The sequence below is a fragment of the Lycium barbarum genome, chromosome 11 (assembly GCF_019175385.1).
Source record: "Lycium barbarum isolate Lr01 chromosome 11, ASM1917538v2, whole genome shotgun sequence".
NCBI classification, from domain to species: domain Eukaryota; kingdom Viridiplantae; phylum Streptophyta; class Magnoliopsida; order Solanales; family Solanaceae; genus Lycium; species Lycium barbarum.
In genome coordinates this window covers 22,400,154-22,417,698 of record NC_083347.1, presented here as the reverse complement: position 1 = coordinate 22,417,698, position 17,545 = coordinate 22,400,154, and the positions used below count along the sequence as shown (strand labels likewise).

At 31.2% G+C, this 17,545-nt stretch overlaps 1 protein-coding gene across 1 annotated transcript; it reads left to right on the top strand.

Moving 5' to 3' along the window:
* The first annotated feature begins 12,880 nt into the window (after positions 1 to 12,880).
* On the top strand, positions 12,881 to 17,205 carry LOC132618574 (laccase-7-like). The gene is made up of 6 exons (XM_060333601.1): positions 12,881 to 13,059; positions 13,931 to 14,082; positions 14,705 to 14,949; positions 15,522 to 15,650; positions 15,749 to 16,708; positions 16,809 to 17,205. Exons 1-6 carry the CDS (start codon positions 12,961 to 12,963, stop codon positions 16,937 to 16,939), a joined length of 1,716 nt encoding a protein of 571 aa, XP_060189584.1. The 5' UTR covers positions 12,881 to 12,960; the 3' UTR covers positions 16,940 to 17,205.
* Positions 17,206 to 17,545: the final 340 nt, after the last annotated feature.

The window sequence follows — 17,545 nt, the reverse complement described above, 5'->3', positions numbered from 1 at the left end:
TAAAGAAAGAAAAGGAACCATTATAGTCATTACAGTACTGGGGTAGATCGAAAAGATACTACTCCTAAGTTGTCTTTTAAACTATATAGAAGCACGAGTGGGATCGTCCGTTTTCGGCGTCCGTATTAAAAAATTGTGGGCCTCAAAAAAATTGTGGGTCTCATATATATTAAATAACAACTAATATTAAAAAAAAAAAATTTAGGCCCCATATTAAACACCAACCAGTAATAAAAAAAAATGTGGATTTCATATTAACAAAATCAAGCAATATTAAAAAAAAAAAAGTGAATCCTATATTAAAAAAACAAACAATGTTAAAAAAAAAGTGCTTAGAAAATCAAACAATTAAATCAATAATGATGAATTCATTGTCACATGCGTATCAACCCATTAGAGGGAGCAAATGAAATTATTGTATAGCAACATACTTAAAATACAAAAGTGCTTAGAAAATCAAACAATTAAATCAATAATGATGAATTTATTGCCCCATACTAAACACCAACCAATAATAAAAAATAAAAAAAAAAAGAAAAAAAAGTGGATCCCATATTAACAAAATCAAGCAATATTAAAAAAAAAAAAGTGAATCCCGTATTAAAAAAATAAACAATGTTAAAAAAAAAGTGCTTAGAAAATCAAACAATTAAATCAATAATGATGGATTCATTGCCACATGCGTATCAACCCATTAGAGGGAGCAAATGAAATTATTGTACAGCAACATACTCAAAATACAAAAGTGCTTAGAAAATCAAACAATTAAATCAATAATGATGGATTTATTGCCACATGCGTATCAACTTATTAGTGGGAGCAAATGAAATTATTGTACAGCCAGTAATAAAAAAATAAAAAAAAAAAAGAAAAAAAAGTGGAATCCTCCACATCCAAACTCACGGGGAAAAAAAATGGATCCCATATTAAAAAAACAAACAATGTTAAAAAGAAAAAAAGTGCTTAGAAAATCAAACAATTAAATCAATAATGATTGATTCATTGCCACATGCGTATTAACCCATTAGAGGGAGCAAATGAAATTATTATACAACAACATAGTTAAAATACAAAAGTGCTTAGAAAATCAAACAATTAAATCAATAATGATGGATTCATTGCCACATGCGTATCAACTCATTAGTGGGAGCAAATGGAATTATTATACAGCAACATATTTAAAATACTTATATAATAAAATAAGATAGAATTTAATTATTTTTTCATTCTTTCCTTGCTCTAATAAATGTGAAAAGAGATTAATGTCATAAAAGAAAATAATATTAAATGGAGATCAAATAATTAATAAGGTAAATAAGTGAAATTGTAATTCTAATTGACGTTTCCTTAAAGAATCGCGTAAAAAACAACATGACAAGTAAAATGAGTTAAACAAAAAAGGCCACAAAAAAAAAAGTAGACCCCATATTAACAAAATCAAACAATATTAAAAAATCGTGTAAAAAATAACATGACAAGTAAAATGAGTTAAACAAAAAATGTTTACAATTTCTACTTTGTTTCATTTTAAACATGTAAAATTAATATAATAATTTGAATTAGAATTATCCAAATCAAAATTTGATAAAAAAATTATATGTATTACTTTACTATTACTGTTATATAGAAGAGCCGGTTTATAGAGGCAAGATCGTCGTCCGTGTTCGGTCCTACTTTTTTATTTAAGGACAAAAAAATTCTTTGTGTTCCCACCTACTTTTTTATTTAAGGACAAAAAAATGACGTTTTATATTTTATATTACCAACTCTTCTAAAAGATAGATAGAAATATTTTATTATATTTCTATTTTTCTACTATATAGAAGTATCGGTTTACCCATGCTTCGTCGTCAGTCACTCTTAAAAAAAAAAAAAAAGAGGGTGGACCCCACCCTCTCCAAACTCATGAAAAAAAGTGGACCCCACCCTCTCCGAACTCATAAAAAAAAGTGGACCCCATATTAAAAAAAAAGGCAACGTCAAAAAAAAAAAAAAAAACGTGCACCCCATATATTAAAAAATCAAATAATATTCATGTAATTCCCAAAGTATCCCCATCAAGTCAATAATAATGAATTCATTGCCACATGCATATTAACCCATTAGTGGGAGCAAATGAAATTATTGCACAACAAAAAACATGGACCCCATATTATTACTTTTCTTTAAAATATTTAATTGTTGTATTTGTTATTCCGCTATGTCATTTATTTGTTATGTTTACTAAACCTAATATACTTAAAATATATATATTTAAAAAATAAAATATAATTTAATTACTTTTTTATTTTTATTCTTACTCTAATAAATGTGAAAAGAGATTAATATCAAATGAATAATTCTAATTCACATTTCCTTAAAACATCATGCAAAAGACAACATGACAAGTAAAATGAGCTAAACCGAGAATATTTACCAAAAAATAAAAAATAGCATTTCTTCGTTTAAATAGAAAATCAATTTCTACTTTGTTTCGTTTTAAACATGTAAAATTAATTTAATAATTTGAATTAAAATTATCCAAATCAAAAGTTGATAAAAAATAATAAGTATTTTAATCTTTAAATTAATCGAATTAAAATTGAAAGTATCAACTGATGTTTAAATAGTACTATTATTTTATCTCAAAGAGAGGAAAATAGTTTTCTTTTAAACAAGTCTTCTCTTTTAAAAAGTATTAATAAATTTCGTAGCAAACACGAATATAATAAAGTTTTAGATACGGAGCACAAATTTCAATGTTATATTAATCGTATTTGGAACATTGTGTGTGTGTATATATATATATTATCACTATCTAAACACAATTACATATACATAGATACACTATAATTCGAAGTGTTGGACCCGTGCGCAGCACGGGCATAGGCCATCTAGTTGTTAAAAGAAAGCATAATAAAAGGGGTTCGGAACCAAAATGCCCCAAAAAAACATTTTGAACCAAAATATCCCAATAAAAAAAAAGTTACCAAAGTACCCATAGCTCAGTATTTTACTATGCTATAGCACTAACGGAGACGAAGCCGTTAAGTGCTATAGCGCAGTATTTTACTGCGTTATAGAAAAAAAAAATTGGTACTTCTATAACGCAGTAAAATAATGCATTATAGAAGTACCAATTTTTTTTTCTATAACGCAGTAAAATACTGCGTTATATAAACAGTACAAAAACAAATTGGCCAACTTTATTTTTTGCAACACTTAGTATTATTTTTCATACTTTGACCAATAATTAGTCGTGTGTCAAGACTCCGAAACGTCAATATTTTATATAGAACCTGACATTTTTTTCTGCGTACAATAATGTAGGTTCAATACATCAAGGATACGTAAACGTTCGGATCGTCATTTTAGGGGTTGAAAAGGTTCCCGAAGTAAGTTTTGTTTGAAAAAACTTAGTGTTTTTTCCATACTTTGACCAATGATTAGTCGTGCGTCAAGACTCCGAAACGTCAATATTTTATATAGAACCTGATATTTTTTTCTGCGTACAATAATGTAGGCCCAATACATCAAGGATACGTAGACGTTCAGATTGTCATTTTAGGGGTTGAAAAGGTGCCCGAAGTAAGTTTTATTTGATAAAACTTAGTGTTTGACTGTAAAGTTATTTTAGTTAACTTTATATGTCGAGAAAATTAGTCAGCTTTATTTTCAAAAATTGAAACCGTAGAAGTGAAATTGACATTCGCAGCTACATTACCCTGGGATTTTTACGTTGAAATTTATTGCGTATCATCATCTTATAAGTAAATAAAACTGAAAATTTCACGCCAATTTGGGGGAAAATCGAAATTGAATGGGATAAAAGACGTTTTTTTAAAAATCGGCTTGGCCAAACCGCCTTGTGGCTGTTTGTCCGCATAGATCTCGAAAACATACGCAAGTTAAAAAAAAAAACGCGTAAAACGGACGTCCGAGCGCAAAGTTATGACCATCTAAAGTTTGACGACTTTACAACTAGTTTTTGTCCCTATATTTTTTAGAATTATATTTATATTCAAAATAAAATTATGTCTTGATTAAAAAATAACACGCTTAAATCAAAATCTTAAAAAATAAAACACCCTAAAGTTTCCAAACAAAACTTACTTCGGGTACCTTTTCAACCCCTAAAATGACTATCCGAACGTCTACTTATCCTTGATATATTGAGCCTATATTATTGTACGCAGAAAAAATATCAGGTTCTATATAAAATATTGACGTTTCGGAGTCTTGACACACGACTAACCGTTGGTCAAAGTATGAAAATAACACTAAGTTTTTTCAAACAAAACTTACTTCGGGCACCTTTTCAACCCCTAAAATGACGATCCGAACGTCTACGTATCCTTGATGTATTGGGCCTACATTATTGTACGCAGAAAAAAATATCAGGTTCTATATAAAATATTGATGTTTCGGAGTCTTGACACACGACTAATCATTGGTCAAAGTATGGAAAAAACACTATGTTTTTTCAAACAAAATTTACTTCGAGCACCTTTTCAACCCCTAAAATGACGATCCGAACGTTTACGTATCTTTGATATATTGAGCCTACATTATTGTACGCAGAAAAAAATATCAGGTTCTATATAAAATATTGACGTTTCGAAATCTTGACACACGACTAATTATTGGTCAAAGTATGGAAAATAACACTAAGTGCTGCAAAAATAAAGTTGGCCAATTTTTTTTTTTTTTTTTTTTTTGTAGTATAGAAGTACCAATTTTTTTTTTTCTATAACGCAGTAAAATACTGCGCTATAGCACTTAACGGCTCCGTCTCCGTTAGTGCTATAGCGCAGTAAAATACTGCGCTATGGGTACTTTGGTAACTTTTTTTTATGTTGGGTATTTTGGTTCAAAAAAATTTTTTGGGGGCATTTTGGTTCCGGACTTTAATAAAAGTTGGTGGTGAGTCCCCAAATGTTGTTTCATCTGAGTTTTGCCTCCCAACTTCTTGTGTGCGAGCATATTTGGCTAACAAATCTGCTACTGTGTTCGCTTTACGCAGTATGTGGTGTATCTCCTGAATCCCCATGGCTTCCGGTAGGAACCTGCATTCACAGTCACTCTGTTTGGTTGAGCTGTGTTTAATCAATATTGATTTTGCAACCTTTTTCTTTTCTTTTATGTCAGTTGTTTTTCCATTTTGTTGTTTAGGACGTCTAAAAGTTATAATTTGATTCAACTGTAGACACACCCATGTATGTAAAATCAATTAACGCTTACACTACTATGCTATGAACTCTCATACAAATATTAGCTTGAATAATATTTCTATTGTGCCAGGTGTTTAGTTTTGAAGAACAATTAGCTATATTCATAACTAAGTATATTACAATATAATCATTAAAAGACAAACAAAAATACAAGTAAAATTTCTTATATATTTAACTTCATGAAATAATAGAGAATAATTTTTTTCATTGAAAATTTGTATTCACACCTTTGATTAAAAAGAAATAGATGTATCAAGTATCAATGACTAATTACTTTCTTGTATAGAAATTTTTTATTTATTGTTCCGCGTCAACTTATCTTACACTTAATTACTTATGAAAAAACTCATTCAAATAAGTCTTAATTCACATATTAGTTTTGGTCCGTCCAAGAAACCATTAATGGAGATGATAAGAGAGAGCTTGATTATTTCAAGCACGGCTTGTGACCCAACAACTCCAGGACATTGAGTTATTCCGCTTATGACTTTCACATAACATTTCCACATTGTCAACCATTGGCATTATACCTTTTGTTGGTAATGTAATGACAAAAAACATGCATTTCTTATGGATCCCTTTTTTAATCTACTTTTGTGTTTTCTTTAAAAGTCTCACATAGGAAGGTCTAAAATCATTTTCAGCACTTTATATTGAGCATCTTTCTCATGAGATTAGTTGAGTTTCCTTCATATTCATTGAGTTGAAATTTTGCAATTACTAACGTACACCGTCATTGTCCGCTCGTGCTCGTGATAAGTGACACGCGTGTGGTGTAGCTTTTTTATTCTGGTTTTATTTTTCTGACCATTTTCAAGTACAATTTCAGCACCCGGTAACAATTTCAGAATAAATCTTTGTAATTGCTCTAGAATAAATTTTTGAACAGCTCTAGAACAAATATCCTATAACAGCTCCTTGAATATATTCCGTAACAATTTGATCTCCGCAGGAATTATATGCCAGCTCAAATTCATTTTGTAACAGTTCTAGCATTTTGCCTATAAAAACAACCTAATTATATGAAATACAAGACACAATAATATTCTCTCAAATTTTACAATTTAAAATAGTAAAGTAAAAGTATTATGAAATAGCGGCTAACTAGTGTTTATTTTAAAAGTCTAAATAGAATGAGATTAATTAGAAAGTCGAATTACATATTCTAACCCAAAAAAGTTCATTTCGAATTGATTTGAGAAAATGAAACACATGTGATTTAAAGAGATTAACAGCTTTTCCTTGATCTAGCTAAAGAGACGTCCCATGCATGGGGAAAATGACATGTAAACCAATCATAGGAAGACTATTCTTAATTTTATGAAACTAGTTAAGTATTATTACTAGTTATCTCTGTCTGTCTTAATCCTCCCTAACGAAATCCCAATAGCAAGTGACCAATCATCATCGACCTTTCATTTAGTCGTTTGACTATCAATTTTGGTAAGAGCGTCTACCAAACACATAACGAACTATAGAGGCTAGCTACCTCTTAAACATTTCTATCAACAACCAAGCCATTGGGAAATAGCTTTCATGAAATCTCATGAGAATACATATAGTTGCAATTTAGTAGTGGAAATTGAGACGCAATCAAATAAATGTACGTAACCCGCTAGTTTCTCTTGTTTAAGTTTTTCGTTACCGGGTTAAATGTATGATAGTTACCAAGTACTTACTCATGTTGAATTAATTAAGTTCTTAATTATGTTTCTTAAGTTTACAACTTTTCACTCAAGCGTTTAATTTTACTTGACAGATTCAAAGGTATTAAACAAAAAGGATAACTACTACTTACATTAGTTGGAGGAGGGATTAGAAAAAGAATTTCCCTTGTTTTCTTTTCCTATAAAGTAGTTTGTGGAACACAGGCTAGTCTGACATCGCTTATTTTGACTTGTTCATAAATATTTAAGGAAAATATTATAATTACTTAAGCGATTGAACGGTATTTTTCTCTTTTAGTCCGAAAATTGTCTTTTTATGTTTCTTTATTTCACCCATCATGTATTTCTACAAATTGATGAAGGACAAATTTTTTAAGAAAGCAAGAAATACTAGTAGATATTTACCAGAAAAACGTGTTAACACCAAGCATGTCATTTTTCCTTAATTAGGACAAGTGAGATCCAACTCATTCCCAATTTATATAGTAATTTATTTATATTTAATTCGATTTCTGCCTACTTTGTAAAATTGCTGAAGATCCCCCAGCTGGAATATGATGTGTATTGGGTAAAAATCATTTTAGTCCTCCAACTTTACTTTAAAAATCAAAGACCTCCCCCAATATTGAACAATCGACATTTTCATCCCCTTATCTAAACTTCCGTACATTGATCGGTAATTTTATATTATTTGATTGTCATCAAAGGGTTAAAAGGAAATTTTGCTTATATTTTTAATTAATTAGTTAGTACCCTAATTAATAATATATAAATTTTACATAGTTTCCTCAGTTAATTAATTCTAACACTTTATGCGGTCTTCAATTTTTCTCCATAACCTATGCAGTTCTTCGTATTTTCAGAGGACCTTTCAAACTCTGATAAACAATTATTCTCCAGAAATATGAAGGTTACAAGGGTTTGAAAGGTTCTTCGGAAATATGAAGAACTGCTCTGGCTATGGAGAAAAATTGAAGACGGCAGAAAGCGTTAGAATTAATTAACGGAGGAAACTGTGAATTTTTTTTATATTATTAATTAGGGTACTCACTAATAATAAAAAAATAAGTGAAATTTCCTTTTACCCCTTTGATGATCGGTCAAATAATATAAAGTTACCGGTCAATGGCTGAATAGATTGAGATAAGAGGATGAAAATGTCGATTGTTCAATGTTGGGGGAGCTCTTTGATATTTAAAGTAAAGTTGGAGGACTAAAATGATTTTTACCCATGTGTATTATATCAGATCTTGACAATTCTTCGTTGAGTATTATTGGAAGGAAACGTGAAATTTGGAATGAGATTTTCTCAGTTAATATTCTCTTCTTTTCCTTTATTATTATCCTCATGCCCGGCCAGTTAGGTGTCTAATTTTTTAGTCTCAATTCAAAGAAAAAGGGGATTTGTTGATTAGTAGAAGCAATGTTTTTGATACTTCAACTGTTTTCCTGCTCCCTCTATATGATTTGGTCCCTATCCTCTAAATGTCATCATATTCCAATATTCAAATTAATAAAGTCTTCTAAAGATATTTGAAGAGAAGATTACGATTAAGCACAAGTAATAATTGGCTGCTGTGATGACATCCTTGGAGATGTCAACCAAGAAATCACTTTTTACTGAAATTGAATAAATAAATAATATTACTCCCCATCCCATTTATGATAATAGTACGTACGTGAAGCTTAATATGTTGCTCCTAAATATAACTAATAAGACTTGTATAAGCAGAAGTAAAAGAAAATATTAGAACAATGGTTGAAAATTATTTGACAGAAAACTTATCACATTAAAGTTAATTTTCGAGAGTACTCAAACTAATCCAAATTTTGAAAATCATAAAATTTGATAAAATAATAGTATCATTATTGAAGTATTTTCTAATATTCTTAAACGTTCCAAAACAAAACGAATAGTCGAACTCGAATATATCATAAATTAAAAGAAAAGAAGTGATATTTTCTAATATCTTCACTCTTATTTCCGTGAGCATATTATTTGACCATCCATCAACCATATAGTTTAATTTTCATTCTAAGACAGTGGGAGTCCACAAGCGCTACAAGAAAAATTATATTTGTCTAACAATTTTTTTTTGTTGCCATACATTAATTATTGTTGCAAAAAAGTACTTTTGGCAACAAAAAAAAATAATTTTGTTGCATGAACTTTTCCCAACGGCTGTTATTGCAACAACATGCAATAACTTTTTTTTTTGTTGCCAAAAGTACTTTTTGCAACAATAATCAATACTATGACAACAAAATTAAATTCTTTGGCAACAAAAAAATCATTTGCTAAATATAAAAAAAAATTGTTGTGATTTCTAAACTTTCTTGTAGTGAAGGAGCCCGTTTGGATTAGCTGAAAAAAGTGGGTTTTAAGCGCAAGTGCTTAAAGTAATTTTAAGTGCTGAAAGTTATTTTATAAATAAGCAGTTACATGTTTGGATACAAGTGCTTAAAGGGTTTTTAGAAGTAAGGGTAATATTAGAATTAACAGAAAATATAGGGGATAAAAGGATAAAGTTGTTGGTCAAACCAAAATAGCTTTTAAGCAAAAAAAAAAAAGTTAAGGTTGAGCAACTTCTTGATTTTGACTTATTTTAAGCACTTTTTAAATTAATTTAAGCTGTTTTCTAATTTTATCAAACACTCAAATAAGTTAAAAATAATTTATAAGCTGGTTGAACCAGCTTATAAGCCAATCCAAACAGGCTTAAGGTAGTTGGCGTTTGCACGTCACCTGACTTAGTTATTTGCATGGCCCCCTTCCACAAAAAGTTGTGCCACACTGTGTCGGAAAAAAATAATCAGTAACATGGATTGGTAAAACTAAAATTAAATTATCTGCAATTAATTTAAATTAATCTCGAAATATCCCGTCAATTAAGCCGCTTAAAATTAAGGAGGACTTCAAAGAACAAAAACTTGGGAATGATAGAATATGCGGATAAATAATAAAGCCCTCAATATATTTTCCTTTCATTCCTAATTACATATTTTGGCAATTAATTCAGTTCCAACAAACAAAGAGTATATTATATTATATTAGTTTATAAGTTTTGAAAATATATGATCTACTGAAAATCTGCAATAATTACGAAAGAAACTAATTGTGCTAAGCTAGACTTGACTCGGTATATGGCCTGGTGTATGAGGTGGCGTCTTCTTTTAAATACATGCATGTATTGACTTATATGAAATATAATTTTTTCTTTCTAAAATATATATAGTAAAAGATGTTGGAACTTTGGAAAATTATAAAGAGAGGTAAACGGTAACCTGCTTCTTATAGTAAGTTGAATGATATGCAAGTGGAAATTAATGACGCGTGCTCGTTCCTAATTTTGAAAGATTATCTAGTCTAGTCTAATACTTCACAGTTATTAATTACGGTCTAGATATTTCTATATTCACAAGTATATTCCTGTTATCCTTGAATATCCAAAAGAAGATTGTGAATGGCTAATTAATAGAGAAATTACAATCATGAGACAATATTAACATCATAAATCCTACGTACTCCATATGTCAAAAATAATTATGCTTGCACTGACGTAAATCTTTATATAGTCTTCTATTTTGTAAGAAGATTAACCCGATAAATGGAATGAAATTGAGAGAAGTGTGTATACGGGTAAAAACTGAGGATAAGGGTACGCTCGATTTCCCATTGTCAAGGTGATGCTCGGGCACGATACGACCGGCTCATCGGGAACGAGGCATCGAGCTCGATCTGGAACGAGGCGATAAAGGAAGGCGGTTAACTGCCATAAGGAGAAGGCCGAAATGTCCGCCCTCAACCGGATATTTCGGCACCGATCTCGGTAACAGCTGTCACCAGATTTCTTTTCTTTGTTTAGAATTATAATAGGGTTGGGACTCCTCTACTATATAAAGAGGAGGTTCCCATCCATTATGGAGGGTCGGCAACAAAAAGACAAAAGAGTTCATATCAATAATAATAAGAGTCCTTTGAAATCATTCCCATTTGTTCTTAAGTTTATCTTTATTATTCACTGTGTAAGTGTTCAACAGAAGTATCTACCTCGGTCTCTATACTCGAGGCTAGACATACTTAATAGTCGGTCAGATTACTGCTTCTTCGGGTACTTATTGCCTTATTTCACTATTTAATCCGTAATTGAATTTAGCCACATATCTTTGGCATCACACATAAATTTAATTGTTTTCCGTTTTAAGGTTAAACAAAGTGAAACATGTTACCGATTCTAAATAGTTTGGGATTGAAATATATATTCCGTTATTTTACAATTATTTATCTGCGAGATCTTACTTATCTTGCGAATGGAGGATCAAAAATGTTTTACAAATTAGTTCTGAAAGAAAATAGACATTCTCCAGTGCATATTGTATCAAATCAATTAATGCAAAATCTTGCATATCTAATTATTTATCGCTTAACTATATATAGTTAAATCACTAAGTGCGAGTATATATTTTCCGATAAATACCATCTCTCCCTTGGCATTGAATATCGAAGGCCGGAGGGGGGGAAAGATCAATGCAGAATATGTATATTGATAATACAAATTGTCAAATGTGTAGCATGAATAACCGACTCATGTCCTTGACCAAGCAAATTACTACAAGGTTGTATCGTGTAAGGTGAATGGAAATTAAACTTACTGGTAACAAAGTCCTATGATCCATTTAATATTGCTCAGTCAATATTATTCGTTGGTTGGTATTGCGTGTCAAATGAGATCCATACAACATTTTAGATTACCTTAATCTAGAAAATTGCCATATTCATAGTTTCATACGAGGATGTACTTTAACATGTATAACGGAGTACTTCATTTCTAATTTATCCCTTTTGTTTATGCCACTGGATTGAGATATCTCGAATGGTACTTCCTATTTTACTCCATAAATAGCATAACATTTGTAAGCAACAGCATAAAAAGAGCTAAATTTTGACAATGTATTGGGATTTGGGACTTTGTTAACTCTGTTTTTCCATGCTGGCCTTGGCCGGTAGCCCAATTTATGTAAATATATATATGATGAACAACTATCTATAGGGAAAAGTTTGAAATTCTTTTAACCTTTTAAGTTTCTTTGACCAAATTGTTGTACATATATTTTTATTTCATTTACGCGAGTAGTAATACTTAGAATATGTGCCAATGACAAAGGGAGGATAGACGGATTTCTTCTCCTCTTAATTAACCAGAGGTCTCAAGTTTTTTAAGAAGTGTTTCCTATTAGTGAGTCACTTGAATATGTAAGCTCTAAATGTCATGTGGTTAAAACAAATACTTAAAGAGTACTTAAAAAAAGAAGAAGCTCTAAATGTCACGTGGTTAACAAAAACACTTAAAGAGTACTTCAAAAGAAAAAGAAAATAGTAAGTACTTCAGCAATTCAGTAGAATTGAAGTCTGGACCAAGTAAATTAAAGTCATCTACCCGCTCGATAGGCGATAAAAGATGGCTAAAGAAAAATTAAAGAATGCTAGTTACAAATGTCAATAGAACCTCAACTACTAACGACAATGGAAGCTACCTAATCTGAATAAAAAAAAGCTTATAGGAATTAAACCATTGAGAAAACTCTGAAAAACAAAATAGACGAAATAGTCAAATTGAACATAGATGTTCTTGTATATAATTCCATAAAAAGACAGTTTGAAAGTCTTATTCAGATTAGTACTTATTTGATGGCCAACTCAAGCTGTTTTATAAGGAACCTTTGCTAAATTATTATCTACAAATTTTCAAATGCCCTCGTTTTGGCTTAAACAAAGTCTTCCACGCAATCGTGGAAAAGTTTGGCGAATAATTAGATATATCAAGACCCTATGGAAAACGAGATTAGGAAAAGGTGAAATAATTTTTTTAGCTAGGATAAACAATTCCACAAAAAGAATAAAACTAATAAATATATTACGTATACGTTCTTGATTAGAAAATAGGTGCCGCCTCTGGCTTTTGTGCGTGTATAAACTCCTCTTTATATAAAGGCATTCGTTTCTCATTTTCTCTTCACCTCACATTCTTCAAGTTCTATAGCCTTTACATATTGAATTGAAAGTGTTCTTGTTTTTAGAGGAAATGGGGCATCAAGTTTTCTTGTTTGCTTGCACCATAATAGCTCTTCTAGCTTCTTGCTCCTCATTGGTTTCAGCTGATGTTGTTGAGCATTCTTTTCATGTATGTACTAGTAATTTTCTTTATTTCCCATGCAAAATAGCTATTCAACTCTTCATAAAACCTTGTTTCATATAAATGTATAAATAGCAATTTAGATTTTTCATAAGACCATATTTCCTTTTCAAGTTCCTTTTTGGTGATTAGACAACTTTTAGTTTAACTTTCGTTTAAACCAAAACTATATATTCCCTCCAACTCAATTTAAGTGGCATACTTTTCCGTCATAGTGATTTGTCCGAAAGTGAATGTCATACTTCTTCAATTAGAAATAAATTTACTGACTTTAAACTTTTCATTTTATGTTAATGAGATGATTTTTAGACACACAAATATTTATGAATTTTTTTAGATCACAAATTTCAAAAGTCTTTCTTTCTTATATTTTGTGTCCGTCACGTAAATTGCGGCAGTGCATGGCGTATTGTTTTCATCATTTCCTCCTTGAAGTCTGACTTAAAATCCTACTTCAAACTATAAACCCGACAGCATTTCCATTATACGTACTAAAATAATCCGTCTATAGATATACTATACACATACGCATGTATCGACCGAGATTCTGACGATGTCTTCCACTTGTTACATCTCATCTAAGTTGAGTATTTAAGAAAAATGGCAAAAATAATATGTATTTGGTAGGACTTCTACATATTTAATGTAGAAGTTAATTATTTAATCATATACACTTACAATTTTACGTTATTAGTGTATCTTAACCTGTTATGACAGGTTACTTGCCTTATCTTTCAAGTTATAATCTATCACACTTATATATCATGATTGACAGGATAAAAAAAAATTACCCTAACATCGAATAGAAGTAAACTCTTTAATTAATGTATTGTTTATGATATTGGTTTTTTATGTATAGGTGCAAAACCGTACCATAACGAGACTGTGCCGTAGACAAGTGATCACTGCTGTAAATGGAAGTCTTCCTGGTCCAACCATACGCGTAAACGAAGGGGATACCCTTGTCGTTCATGTCTTCAACCATTCACCTTACAATCTCACTATTCATTGGTAAGTTTTTCAATATTTTAATTAGAGGTAGAGATAAAATTTGAAGTTTATGGATTCTGAACTTGTCACCAAACTCATATACGTAGCTCATTTTAGTTATTGAGTTTGATTAAATATTTATACATATTTAATGAATTTTTTAAGACAAATACAACGTTTAAGCAAAAGCTACTGAATTCGTCTGAGCACGTACATAATATTATAGCTCCGTTCCTTATTTTAATATAGGAAAATATTTATACATGTAATTTAATTTGTTAAAGAAGGAGAGAAACAAGAATTATAAGAACAACCACTGTTTTTATTTTTGTTAATTTTGGTTTCATAACGTTACACTTGTGCAAAGTACTCCTAAATATCGCAATTGTATTGATAAGATGTCGTTTTACAGAATCAAATCCTGGAGTTGAAATTAAGGCCATTAACATAAAAAGTCAGATTCAATAATAGTAGTAATAATATATAATCACTAATTATTTAATACCTCTATGGCATTTATCTTTATCAGCCTATCACCCTCCAATTTGTTAAAAGAAAATAGTTGAAATAATTAGATAATACTATCATTGCATAATCATGGAATAACTTGATAAAAAAAACTAATGAAAATTAATTTATGCAGGCATGGAGTCTTCCAGCTATTGAGTGGGTGGGCTGATGGACCCGAATTTGCGACCCAGTGCCCAATCCGACCCGGACATAGCTATACCTACAAGTTTAAAGTAACTGGACAAGAAGGGACTTTATGGTGGCATGCACATGTATCTTGGCTTAGAGCCACAGTTCATGGTGCACTTATTATTCGCCCTAAAAAGGGTCACTCTTATCCTTTCCCTAAACCTTACAGAGAAGTTCCTATCCTCTTAGGTAACTTAACCTTCTTCAATATATCTTCACAAGTTTTTACAATTATGAGTTTACTTTGATATTTAGTTATTAACCAATAATGTTTCTATGTTTACTTTAGGTCGTATTCTTTTAATTTGAAAAACATTTTTGTCAATATTATATTAAAGCAGTAATTTGTGCTTGGTCAAGGTTCCAAAAGTGAATCTGGACAAAAACTACATTTTTTAGCTTATTAAGAAACTTTTTGCTACTACTCAAAAACAATTTATTTTTTTCCTAAAAGTTTGATATCAATTCTCTAAAATAAGCACTTTTAACTTACCAAAAGATAGGTCATACATGCTATTATGGACATAATATCTAAAGATCATATAGTCAATCCCAACTTATTTGAGATTGAGGCATATAAAGTTATTGCTGCACTGAAGTTACCACTACAAGGATAGACATGATATGCATGGAGTGAAATTTTACCATCGATAAAACTAGCAAATGCAGACGTATGTTTTCTTTTTACTAATGAAAGGAAATTTATTGAAAGTATTTTAACCAGCAAATGAATAAGTATATGTGTTGAAATGTAAATGCAGGAGAATGGTGGAATGCCAATGTTGTGGATGTGGAGAATGCAGGACTAGCAAGTGGTGCTGCGCCTAATAACTCTGATGCTTATACTATCAACGGCTGGCCAGGCGATCTTTACCCTTGCTCTGTTAATCGTGAGAATTACACACCAACCACATTTAATTTCTTATGTACACCTTTAGTTCTATTTTGTTGTCATGCTAACTTGGACTTTCTTTTTAATTTCTATTAGAAACATACAAGTTGAAGGTGAAACATGGGAAAACATATCTCCTTCGTATCATCAATGCTGCACTCAATAACCAACTCTTTTTCAAGATAGCCAACCATAAGATGAAAGTTGTTGCAGTTGATGCTGCTTACACTGACCCCTACATCACGGACATAGTCGTCACTGGGCCGGGCCAGACGACCGACGTCCTCTTGACGGCCGACCAGATCCCGGCATCCTACTACATGGCTGCTAACCCCTACGCTAGTGCAGCCGAGGTGCCATTTGACAACACCACAACTAGGGGAATTATAGTGTATGAAGGTGCACTACCATCAACTCCCATAATGCCAATTTTACCAGCCTTTAATGACACACCAACAGCCCACAAATTCTTCACTAATATAACTGGGCTTGTAACTGGGCCATTTTGGAACCCTCCACCTCAAAAAGTGGATGAGCATATGTTTATTACTATTGGGTTGGGCCTAACTGCGTGTGACGGAAGACCAGGAAATGCAACATGTGCAGGCCCAAATGGGCAAAGATTGGCAGCTAGCATGAACAATGCATCTTTCCAGTTTCCAGACAAGATTTCAATGTTGGAAGCCTTTTTCTATAATGTCGGTGGAGTATATACTACTGATTTCCCAGACCAACCACCATTGAAGTTTGACTACACAAATCCTAATAATAGCAACAACACTGCTATTATAATGACCACAAAGTCCACAAAGGTGAAGAAAGTAAAGTTCAATGCCACAGTTGAGATTGTGTTCCAGAATACTGCTTTGATTGGGATAGAAAATCACCCTATTCACTTGCATGGATTCAACTTTTATGTATTGGCCCAAGGCTTTGGCAACTATAACCCCGCTGTTGATCAAAAAAAATTCAACCTTGTCAATCCACAAGAACGTAACACAATTGGCGTTCCAGTTGGAGGATGGGCCGTCGTTAGCTTCCGAGCTAACAATCCAGGTAAATATATAACTAGTAGAATTTAGATTAACTATTATGTTCTAGGATATTTTAGATGATGATTGATATACTGTTCTAATAATTAATGTGGAAAATGCAGGTGTATGGCTGATGCATTGTCATTTGGATGTTCATTTGCCATGGGGTTTAGCCACATCTTTTGTTGTTGAGAATGGGCCAACACCATCAACTAAGCTACCTCCTCCTCCACCAGATCTACCTAAATGCTAGATTCTTAATTTCCTTCTTTAATTTTTTTTTTTTTTGAGTGATTTATATGATTCTTGTTCAGTTTCATTTTTACCAATTGTATAAGCGAGTCATTTGCTTTCTGGTCATTCTTTGACTTGTTAAACAAATATGGTTGTATTTAATTATCATTCTTTGATATTGTGTTAAGTGTAATGTATGAGAGTAGTCTTTGATTATGAATAAGATGATGTCTTTGGCCTTTGGGATTCCCATTAAATACGAAATACTAGTTATTTTACTTTCAACTCTGTTTATATATACTTTCATTGTAGAGAATAGCGGAAGAAAAAATAAAATTTGGAGAGATCTTCTGCTAGCACAATATCATTAATTAAGATTGGGAGATTCAACAAAAAAAAAAGAAAGTTTTGAAAGATTTGAATAGGAGAACTCTATTAAGAAGAATGTTTTCTTGAATTGACCGGTTACAAATGTACAAAACCATCTCTTTTTATACTTGTCTAGTTCTAGATATTGTTCCATATACATATATAAGAAAAATCTAATTATTCTTGTCTTATAACAAGACTCTAGAATATCTTGATTTTTTTTCTAAGTACAACAAATATCAAAGATATTACTCTA